The sequence below is a fragment of the Bactrocera oleae genome, chromosome 3 (genome assembly GCF_042242935.1).
Source record: "Bactrocera oleae isolate idBacOlea1 chromosome 3, idBacOlea1, whole genome shotgun sequence".
Lineage (NCBI taxonomy): Eukaryota > Metazoa > Arthropoda > Insecta > Diptera > Tephritidae > Bactrocera > Bactrocera oleae.
The window spans coordinates 43,962,501-43,974,753 of record NC_091537.1 but is presented as its reverse complement, the minus strand read 5'-3'; the positions used below and the strand labels follow the sequence as shown (position 1 = coordinate 43,974,753).

The following is a 12,253-nucleotide window of genomic DNA, read 5'->3' as shown; positions in this document are numbered from 1 at the left end:
ACACATGCCCGAGCCCGCATCGGGAGATCCGATTTCGCCACCGCCTCGAGCCTTGCTCCTTTTCACACTTCCCCTTCCCTGGCTACCGCCTCCTTATAAGGGAATGCCGATCGTTTGTCGCATGCAATGTCAAGGTGCCACCCGGCACTCTCACATCTGACCACCTTCATAAAAACAGCGGAAATAGCAGTCGCAAGAATTCCTCTTTCGGGCAGCCAACCGACGGTCTGTCTTCAGCTTTTTAGCTAAGGTCGCGCTCCTTCACGAGGCCCTTAGCGTTCGCTGTGGACCCCGTGCACTCCACGCACTTCGACAAGGTTGTTGTTTGCTCCGTATCCCCCTGACCCGTGCTAGCATCGAATCCAACCCGGGGACCGAAGAACAGGACCTCCACGGACATAAGGAGTTCACACAGGCAACATGACTCCCAGTCTGCATTCCTGAACCGGGAACGCGTATCGATGGCAGCGGTCCAAGAAACCAAGTTAAACAGCCGCTCAGATCTTCTGAGTTGTGCAGGTTTCACGACATACAAAAGGATCGCGAGGGAGATAATGGTAGAGCCCTAGCGTTCAGACTGCACAATTTACAGAATATAAGTAAGAGCCCCTTCGGCACACTACCCATTCCTACGGACGTCATCGTTGGCAAATACATCAATTCCACAAGGTCATCGCTGCTGCTACTGCTTGCTTCATACTGGCCGGAAGAATCGCGAATCTCCGCCCCAATTTCCCAGCCGAAGCAGCTGTTTTAGCCAACGAGAGCGACACCTTACGCCATGCCGATCCCTGACATTCCCGAATAAGGGATCTCAATATGGAGATTTGGCAAATGGTAACCAACATAAGCGGACAAAATGGGTAGAGCATCTGAAGTCCTGTACCTCTCCACCGGTGTGAGTACGCTTAGAGATACTGTCAACGACATGTCTTATCCGAGGAGACATGACTACCGAGTAGAAATTTAATTCGATGGCCATGCCAGTTCGGACCCGAAGAAGTGCGCGAGTTATTTCAGCCGTCAATTCACATTGCACTCTTTGACAGGCAAGACCAAACGATGTGTGTCCCAGTAGGTGCGGAAAATACTAAAAGACTGCGCGCCACTTACTCTACTCGACGGAAGTAAGCTATTTCACCAAGGTCCTCAACCTGTCACTACTGAAACCTTGGAAACTCGCCAACAAAGTGGAGTCTTATCGTACGATAACTTTCCTTTCCCCAGTAGTAAAGACACTTGAGGCCTTGCTATCCCTGACATTCACACACAACCTGAGTCTAGCAGACCACCAGCATGGCTTCCGAAAAATGCACAGCACTACCACTGCACTTATCGTCAAAAACGCCCAGATAGTTCATGGCCTAAACCGAAAGCATCTCTGTGAGAGGACGATCCTCGTACTGTTGGACTTGTCAAAAGCTTTTGACACAGTCAAGCACACAACGCTACTTGAGGACATCGAACAATCCACATTGCCTCCAGGGCTGATGACTGCACGATATCGGGCGATTGAATCGATGGCATGTGCTCAAAAGTAAACGGCTATCTCTCCAACTTTCTAGGGGTTACATTTGACAGCCTGTGCTCCTTCACTCCTCACAAGACCGCGATAAATGCCAAAGTGCGTAGCCGCAACAAAATCTTCAAGTCGCTTGCGGCTTACCGCTTACAAGGCAATCGGCCGGCTGATCTTGAACTGCACTGCACCAATATGGTCGCCTGGATGTAGTGCAACGAAGACTTAGAGTCAAACCACCACCCATCGCAGACGAAGAGCTCGAGTTCCCACGAGAATCTATAGTGACCCTTGCACAACTTCGTTCTGGATACTGTAGCAGGTTAAACTCCTACCTAACCAGAATCGACACCGACATACCAAATATATGTCCAGCATGCAATGAGTCTCGGCATGACAATAACCACCTTTTTGCATTCCCAACGAACCCCACTCATCTAACACCCATTTCCCCATTGTCCGACTCCGTCGAAACAGCTCGTTTCCTGGGCCTCCCGTTAGATGACTTCGACGACAACTAAACTACCTTACCACCCAAGCGGTGATTAGAGAACCGTTACAACAATAACGGTAAGCCAAGCACCCCCGGAATTGTCCACACCCTTTACGGGGACGATTTTGTCTCCCTAGGTAAAGGTCTTCCTCCCAAGGAACCGTCCAATTAAAATAAGCTATGTGCATTTTATTTGCAACAATTTAGATATTAGCTTATGACATCCAAATAAAACACGCCAATTTTACTATTTTATAAATTCAACGATAATTTCCCAGTTCTACGTTACCGGAATTAACCTGGATTTTATCGGACCATGGCTGTTAGTTGTCTTCTGCGTTTACGCTCCTTCCAAACTTGCCTTTGGTTAGGTGAAATGCATGCAATGGATGGAGCCATTTTAAGACCTGCTCAGACCTTAAGATACATAATCATAACTTCGACCTGATATTACCATCGGTAGCAACTGCTAACTCTACCATCAGACCATCTGCCTATAATTATCTCGATTAAAATCCGCCCGACTTTATATTTTTATTTAATTCCAACAAAGTTAACTGGGTCAGCTTTACAAAATTTACCGAGAACACCTTCACCGTACTACCCATTTCTACGGACGTAATCATTGGCGAACATGTCAATCGTAGCAGCAGTTTTAGCGATGAGGGCGACACCTTGAGTCCTATATTGTCGAAATTCATAGGTTCAGACGGTATGAACTGGTTGATACTTAAGCATCTAGGTTTGACGGCAGTAAAATACTTAACCAAGGTCTTCAACCTGCCGCTGACCACTCTTCATATACCCGAGTGGTCACCCAACTGAAATCTGGGAAACCCAGTGGAGTCTTATCATCCGATGACTCACCTTTCCCCAGTAGTGAAGACATTTGTTACTACTACACCCTGTGAGAGGGCGATCCTAGTAGCGTCAGAGTTTTCTAAAGCTTTTGACACAGTCAATCATACAACGCTACTAGAAAACATCGAGCAATCTACGCTCTCTCCAAGGCTGAATATGTGGATCATTAACTATCGGAGCAGTTGACAATCGTCAGTAGTACTTCGAGGCCAAAATTCTAAGCGGTTAGATGGGTCTTGTAACTGAAGAAAATCTATTTTTTTTTATTCAATTTTACAACTTAATATATAATTTCTAGATATATAGGTGTTTAAAGCTAGTAACGGTCGACTCGATTCGACTTTCAGAAACTTAAAACTCGTTTTTCTCAAAACCGCTTTTTTTAAGGTCGGTAGCCAAAATTTCTCGATAACTTATGATCCGATGAACTTGAAATTTTGCATACATCTTTTAAAAATGTTTGACTACTCCTTGAACAAAGGCTTCTTTTTCATCATTCACAATTCAGATGAGGACCAAATTTAGTGCAAAAGTGCATATGATTTGAGAATAACGCAAAAAGCTTTCTTAAAATCCTTAAAAGAAAAGCTTTGGTTATTTTTTTCAGAAAGAAATTACTTAAGTAACGTTGACTACCTTCAGGACACTTTGACACTGACGTTAATGAAGGCGTTTTCAACGGCTGAATTTACAAAATTTTTGTATATGATGTTAACATTATATACACATACATGTAACAAGAAAAAAATATGAAACTTATTTGTAGCTTAATTAAACGGGGGGTTTCGCAAGTGATGCCCTCTTCCCGCTTCTATATCTTCCACAACCACCAGAGGGAATTTCCATCACCTCATACGCAGATGATTGCACGATATTGACGTCAGGTAATGAGATTGATGGCATGTTTTCGAAAGTAACCGGTAAAGTAAAGAGTACAGTCTGGATCTTAACATTACAGTCGATGACGTTAAAATTTCGACTGTCAACAACCCTAAGATTTCAGGTGTTACACTCGACAGCCTTTGCTCCTTCATTCATGGGCAAAAAACAAAGAAACGTGGTTAGCAACATACAATGCAATCGGCCGGCCACGCCCTCGAATACTTAGATATCGCATAAACTTTTGTATGTTAACTAAAAAGTAAAAAAAAGATCGTTTTGCAACTTCATGTGGGAATTCTTGTAGCAGTCACGTTGCCATTTTTACTGAAATTGCTACATACAGATACAAACAAGATGACCTTACTTTGAAATCGGATCTCATATAACATATACTGTGTTGGAAAAAATAATAGGGAAAAGGGATATATTTAAAATTGTTAATTATATGTTTAAATCGAACGATATTGAAATATCGTTCATTTTGATAATTAATTAGTATTTGTGTAGAGACAAACACTAATTCATTTTTGTTTCTATTATTTTATTAATTTATTACTTTTCTTCCATTCAAATCTAATATTTTGTTGATGCTCCTTTCATTTGAACCACCTCCTAACATATTCGCGGCATGGAGATGACAAGGTTAGTGCAAGTCGTGACCGGTACTGGATTCCATGCATCTTGGACTTTTCTCCATAATTCGTGCTTATTTTTCCATTTTTATCCACCGACTGATTTCTTTAGCACTCCCAATAGGTGTTCTTTAGGATTGAGTTCCATAACGTCAACTTTGTTGCGCTAAAACCTCGATTTTACCAGTTTCGAAGCATGTTTCGGGTCGTTGTCATGCATGAACTCCCATTTTAGCGGCATGAGCAACATTACAGTGTTAAGGATGTTGAGATAATCTGTTAAACACATTTTGTCTTGTATGCAATAAATAATAAATTATTTTCGTTTCATCCGATTAGAGGACTTTTCTTGCATTTCTTCCAGTAGACCAGCTTCCCGAAATCGGTTTCTTACTGTGCGACTGGTTACTGATGCATGTAATTTTTGAATATTGACGATAAAAATGGATACTTGTTTTACTGCATTACCAGCAAATCCCGTTGTTTTGCGTTTCCGTCCTCTTTTTTTTCACTTTTTACTCGTGTTTTGAATAATTTTTATATAAAAATATTTACTTGTTATGTAATACAGTTAATTTCAATAAAACAGTAAATACGCTCTTAATTTCCTAAAATTGTGTTGTGATCTTCTCAAGGGACATTTGTCGCTAATCTTTTTTTCTGCTTATAGGTAGCGCAAGCACAGCAAAGACTATTACAGTATAACGGGTGTTTAATTTACGTACTGTTTGATAGCATTAGTTTACAGTTAACTTCAATACTGTGGGGCAAATATCTGAAAATCTGTGCTGTAAAATATGGGAATAAAGGTGATGTCCCTATTATTTTTTCCAACACTGTACACTTATATGAATTTTCCAGAGGTTTTTCTGGGAAAACTTTTAAATTCATTGATCTAAAAATTTATACACATATTATGGTATCTCTTAACTATATTTCAAGACTTATCACTAGTAAAAATATTTATTTGGAAAAGAGCTACAGCCGATCTCTGGGAGCTCCTCTCAAAAAAGATGTTTTGCGGTGACCACTATATTTCTGAACTGGATCATTTGAAATTAAAAAACCAAACAGATTTCGTTAAAGTAATTTTAAATGTAGTAATTACTAAAGGAATAAACGATAAAAGGTTTTTTTTGACAAAATGGTGGTTTCTTAAAAGAAGGAATCGAAATTTCGGCCTTAAACTGGATAGAAAAAGTCTTCAAATATTAATAAAAAATATATTTAAGAAGCTCGTGGTAAAATTTGAGACTAATCGGTTGAGCCCTTTTCGAGTAATGTTGGTCACCGACTACAAAGACCCTTATGAGAAAAACGCGTTTAAAGTTCTCCGGCTTCGGGCTTGAACTTTCAAGTACTCTGAAACGCCTTTTCAAATTTGCGTGTAACTTCGAAACACATTAAGAAAAAATAAAAATCGATTTGTTAAAAATTCTAACTGTATGTGACCCCTAAGGCTAGTTTACATATAACTTTATTCTTTGAAATATAAAGGAATAACAGACTGAAGAGGAGAGAAACGCTCCAAAAATTTAATTTCACTCGAATCCAATCTAATCACAGTCCCTAAATAAAATTTTTTTTTAAGTTCTGGAATTCGAGTGAAAGTAAAATGAATACAAAAACGAGCGATTTGGTTTTGGTGTTTTGAAAAACGGGAAGTTTGTTAATTTTCGCTCTCGTTTTTATTCCACCTTAAAAATTAATGAAAGCTTTCAAAATATTCAAAAAACAAAAAACATCAAAATAATAATAAAACAAGTAAGGAAGGGCTAAGTTCGGAAATAACCGAACATTTTATACTCTCGCAAAGTCAAATAGTATACTCGTTTGAGATTTCTTTGTGGATTGGCTGATATTTTCGGTAGAAGGTCAACTATAGGCACTGGGGTCCACATATTTAGTACTTAGGGGCTTAAACAGTTTTGGTTCGATTTAGACAATTTTTGGCCACAAGGTGGCATACTTTAATCGCATTATTCACGCAAAGTTTTATCCCGATACAGTCATTGTTGCCTGATTTGCTTAGTGGAAAGTGAAATAATCAGATGGAATTTAAAATGGTGTTATATGGAAAGTAGGCGTGGTTGTAGTCCGATTTCGCCCATTTTTGCACTGTGACATAGAAACATGAAAAGAACGTTATGCACCGAATTTGGTTGAAATCGGTTAAGCAGATCTCAAGATATGGGTTTTCACCTAAAAGTGGGCTGTGCCACGCCCACTGTCTAATTTTGAACGCGGTTCCTATAAAGTCATCTCATACCATCCCAGAGATAAAATTTAATGACTCTGGCGTGTTTAGTGCTTGATTTATCGCGCTTTTAGTAGTTTTTAACAGTACTGTTATATGGGGAGTGGGCCGAGTTGCCACCCGATTTCAACTATTTTCACACCGTCAATAGAAGTGCTAAAAATATTTGCTTCCAGTGAATTTTGTTATTATAGCATTAGCGCTTTAGAAGATATGCACATTAAACCTATTAGAGGCGGGACCACGCCCACTTTTTTAAAAAAAATTTTAACTGCAGATGCCCCTCCCTAATGTGATCCTGTGTACCAAATAACAGTCTTGTATCTTATTGCGGAGCTTAGTTATGGCAAGTTATTTGTTTTTGATTAATGGCGTTTTGTGGGCGTGGCAGTGGTCCGATTACGCCCATCTGCAATACCAACAGTCTCACGGTACCATGAAACATGTCTACCAAGTTTCATAAAGATATCTCAATTTTTACTCAAGTTAGAGCTTGCACGGACGGACGGACAGACGGACAGACGGACGGACGGACAGACAGTCACCCGGATTTCAACTCGTCTCTTCATCCTGATCATTTATATATATATAACCCTATATCTAACTCGATTAGTTTTAGGTGATACAAACAACCGTTAGGTGAACAAAACTATTATACTCTGTAGCAACAGGTTGCGAGAGTATAAAAATAGTGCGTTAAGTATATTTGCAACGATTGTTATGGAAGATGAGCTGAATGTAGAAGAAGCTATTGATTGCGGTTAGTGTGAATTTATCAATATCGTTGTCATGCATGAACTCCCATTTTAGCGGCATGAGCAACATTACAGTGTTAAGGATGTTGAGATAATCTGTTAAACACATTTTGTCTTGTATGCAATAAATAATAAATTATTTTCGTTTCATCCGATTAGAGGACTTTTCTTGCATTTCTTCCAGTAGACCAGCTTCCCGAAATCGGTTTCTTACTGTGCGACTGGTTACTGATGCATGTAATTTTTGAATATTGACGATAAAAATGGATACTTGTTTTACTGCATTACCAGCAAATCCCGTTGTTTTGCGTTTCCGTCCTCTTTTTTTTCACTTTTTACTCGTGTTTTGAATAATTTTTATATAAAAATATTTACTTGTTATGTAATACAGTTAATTTCAATAAAACAGTAAATACGCTCTTAATTTCCTAAAATTGTGTTGTGATCTTCTCAAGGGACATTTGTCGCTAATTTTTTTTTCTGCTTATAGGTAGCGCAAGCACAGCAAAGACTATTACAGTATAACGGGTGTTTAATTTACGTACTGTTTGATAGCATTAGTTTACAGTTAACTTCAATACTGTGGGGCAAATATCTGAAAATCTGTGCTGTAAAATATGGGAATAAAGGTGATGTCCCTATTATTTTTTCCAACACTGTACACTTATATGAATTTTCCAGAAGTTTTTCTGGGAAAACTTTTAAATTCATTGATCTAAAAATTTATACACATATTATGGTATCTCTTAACTATATTTCAAGACTTATCACTAGTAAAAATATTTATTTGGAAAAGAGCTACAGCCGATCTCTGGGAGCTCCTCTCAAAAAAGATGTTTTGCGGTGACCACTATATTTCTGAACTGGATCATTTGAAATTAAAAAACCAAACAGATTTCGTTAAAGTAATTTTAAATGTAGTAATTACTAAAGGAATAAACGATAAAAGGTTTTTTTTGACAAAATGGTGGTTTCTTAAAAGAAGGAATCGAAATTTCGGCCTTAAACTGGATAGAAAAAGTCTTCAAATATTAATAAAAAATATATTTAAGAAGCTCGTGGTAAAATTTGAGACTAATCGGTTGAGCCCTTTTCGAGTAATGTTGGTCACCGACTACAAAGACCCTTATGAGAAAAACGCGTTTAAAGTTCTCCGGCTTCGGGCTTGAACTTTCAAGTACTCTGAAACGCCTTTTCAAATTTGCGTGTAACTTCGAAACACATTAAGAAAAAATAAAAATCGATTTGTTAAAAATTCTAACTGTATGTGACCCCTAAGGCTAGTTTACATATAACTTTATTCTTTGAAATATAAAGGAATAACAGACTGAAGAGGAGAGAAACGCTCCAAAAATTTAATTTCACTCGAATCCAATCTAATCACAGTCCCTAAATAAAATTTTTTTTTAAGTTCTGGAATTCGAGTGAAAGTAAAATGAATACAAAAACGAGCGATTTGGTTTTGGTGTTTTGAAAAACGGGAAGTTTGTTAATTTTCGCTCTCGTTTTTATTCCACCTTAAAAATTAATGAAAGCTTTCAAAATATTCAAAAAACAAAAAACATCAAAATAATAATAAAACAAGTAAGGAAGGGCTAAGTTCGGAAATAACCGAACATTTTATACTCTCGCAAAGTCAAATAGTATACTCGTTTGAGATTTCTTTGTGGATTGGCTGATATTTTCGGTAGAAGGTCAACTATAGGCACTGGGGTCCACATATTTAGTACTTAGGGGCTTAAACAGTTTTGGTTCGATTTAGACAATTTTTGGCCACAAGGTGGCATACTTTAATCGCATTATTCACGCAAAGTTTTATCCCGATACAGTCATTGTTGCCTGATTTGCTTAGTGGAAAGTGAAATAATCAGATGGAATTTAAAATGGTGTTATATGGAAAGTAGGCGTGGTTGTAGTCCGATTTCGCCCATTTTTGCACTGTGACATAGAAACATGAAAAGAACGTTATGCACCGAATTTGGTTGAAATCGGTTAAGCAGATCTCAAGATATGGGTTTTCACCTAAAAGTGGGCTGTGCCACGCCCACTGTCTAATTTTGAACGCGGTTCCTATAAAGTCATCTCATACCATCCCAGAGATAAAATTTAATGACTCTGGCGTGTTTAGTGCTTGATTTATCGCGCTTTTAGTAGTTTTTAACAGTACTGTTATATGGGGAGTGGGCCGAGTTGCCACCCGATTTCAACTATTTTCACACCGTCAATAGAAGTGCTAAAAATATTTGCTTCCAGTGAATTTTGTTATTATAGCATTAGCGGTTTAGGAGATATGCACATTAAACCTATTAGAGCCGGGACCACGCCCACTTTTTTAAAAAAAATTTTAACTGCAGATGCCCCTCCCTAATGTGATCCTGTGTACCAAAGAACAGTCTTGTATCTTATTGCGGAGCTTAGTTATGGCAAGTTATTTGTTTTTGATTAATGGCGTTTTGTGGGCGTGGCAGTGGTCCGATTACGCCCATCTGCAATACCAACAGTCTCACGGTACCATGAAACATGTCTACCAAGTTTCATAAAGATATCTCAATTTTTACTCAAGTTAGAGCTTGCACGGACGGACGGACAGACGGACTGACGGACGGACAGACGGACGGACGGACAGACAGTCACCCGGATTTCAACTCGTCTCTTCATCCTGATCATTTATATATATATAACCCTATATCTAACTCGATTAGTTTTAGGTGATACAAACAACCGTTAGGTGAACAAAACTATTATACTCTGATTATATTGATTGCGGTTAGTGTGAATTTATCAAATGGGCCGCACCAGTTTCTCTAGCTTCAGAAATGTGGTGGGCACCTTTTTTGCTAACGAAAGCTTTCCAAATCGTGCAAACCTAATTAGCTTAAGAAATAATAGCAAAATAACTAGTTTTTACCTTTTTCCAGCCAGATATATATATTTCAGGTTGACCATGTAACGGAGGCAATACTTTTACCGGAAATAATCTTTTTATCAGCTGCTAGATTTATACTGTTTGGTTTGCCATTTTATAATGAATAGACTTACTTCGGAACAACGTCTGCACATCGGTCAAATTTATTACCAAAATAATGGTTAGGATAGCGCGACGCATCGCGCGCTGCGTCTAATATCTGGTCCACATAATTGCCCAGCAGGGTCGGTAATTCGAGCAACGGTGGATCGGTTTTGTCCCCGAAAACGCTATTGCGACTGCGGAGCAGAGTATAATAAATATATCTACTTTAAGGAAGATTTTGTGGTGTGTTTTGTGTGCTTACAAAATCCAATTCGTTTAATAATTGAAACAGAATTGCTGCAAAAAGTGGTCGAAATTTGGTTCTCTCGGCTGGAATTTATTCGAGTAAGCTGTGGCGGTCACTTGCCCGAAATCATTTTTAAAATATAATGGCACAGCTTTATCTTTATAAAGCTAAATGTCCGATGATAACATTAAATTATATTAGCGTTTTATATCTTATTTTATATCACATGTATGTAAAAAACAACTTGTACATTAAGCTATGTAGCCAATTGCTTCCAAAGCGCATCGACTTTATTTTTGTCACCCTTCACAAAGCCTCGGACGATGTCCCTATGAGCTTCCATGAATCGAATATTTATTGCATACTGCTCTGCGTTCTTATGAGTTTACTATTTCAAATATTTTTCTGCTTAATTTGGCTCTTTAATTTACTTACATGTTTGCGGGCTCCAAATTCACAATTGATTTTAAGTGAATAACAACCGAACATTTTCTTGTGAATTCGTTTTTCAGAACACTCATTTCCACTCGGCATTTGTTTTAAAAAAAAGGTGGAAATTAAATAGTGAAAGTGAAATATGGAAATTCAAATGTCGAATTGAAAGTGGATTTGCTTGAAATTCACTCGGAAGTGAAAACCAAGAAATATCACTACTAGCTCCAAATTTTGATTTTCTCAAGTTAGTAGATCAGTCGTGAGAACACATGGAAAGTTACAAGTCATTCTGTCAATTAATTCTTTGTTTACAAGCCATTTGAAGTTGACGTGTCAAAGAATTTTTTTAATATGGAAAAAATTAAATATCGCGCAGTGATTAGATTCTTTGTTTTGAAAGGTTTAAAAGCAAAGGAAATTTGTGAACAATTGTTAGATGTGTAAAAGGAGTTCTCACCTTCGAAAAGCACTCTTAAATTTTGGGCTGGTGAATCTAAACGGGGTCGTACTAGGCTTGAAGACGATCCACGCGAAGGACGATCAAAAACCGCAATAACACCACAAATCATTGAGCTAGTTCATACATTGTTATAAATGATCCCAATTTGACTAATCGTGAAATTGCTAATGCCATAGGCATCTCAGACGAACGAGTACTTCATTATTACATGGAGAATTATATATGAAAAAGCTGTTTGGAAAGTTAGTGCCGCACACGTTAACAATTCAACAAAAACTGGATCGAAAACAAATTTCTCAGTATAATTTGGAGCGTTTTAAGCAGACTAAAATCGAATGCTTGTATCGTTTTATAACTATGGATAAGACTTAAATCTACCATCATGTGGACTGAAGCTGGTTGTTCAGCTCCAACGCAGGTGAAGTCACAACGATCAGCAAAGAAGGTTATGTCATCAGTGTTTTGGGATGCAAAAGAAATTTTGTTGATTGATTATCTGCAGAAAGTCAAACCAATCAACTCTGAATATTATTGCAGCCTTTTGGATCAGCTGAATGAAAAATATCGTGAGAAAAGACCTGGTTTGCAGTACAAAAAAATCAAAATTCAACGAATTAAAGTAAGAATTGTTTGAGCATCTACCGTGTTCACCAGATTTGGCTCGCAGCGAATACTACCTCTTAAGGAACCTAAAACAATTCC

The 12,253-nt window shown here is 38.1% G+C and overlaps 1 protein-coding gene across 6 annotated transcripts in view; it reads left to right on the top strand.

Moving 5' to 3' along the window:
* The window catches only part of dia (diaphanous related formin 1), an 81,179-nt gene that overhangs the window by 28,869 nt on the left and 40,057 nt on the right, over nt 1-12,253 (top strand). The window contains exon 1 of one of the 6 annotated variants that reach the window (XM_036356712.2): nt 8,002-8,028. The exons of 4 other annotated variants lie outside the window; for them this stretch is intronic. In XM_036356712.2, coding sequence (XP_036212605.2) covers nt 8,017-8,028 — 12 coding nt within the window. In that variant the 5' untranslated portion in view covers nt 8,002-8,016. Of the gene's footprint in view, nt 1-8,001; nt 8,029-10,650; nt 10,755-12,253 lie in introns of those variants that run through there. One more of the 6 variants, XM_070106569.1, reaches the window with a different exon arrangement.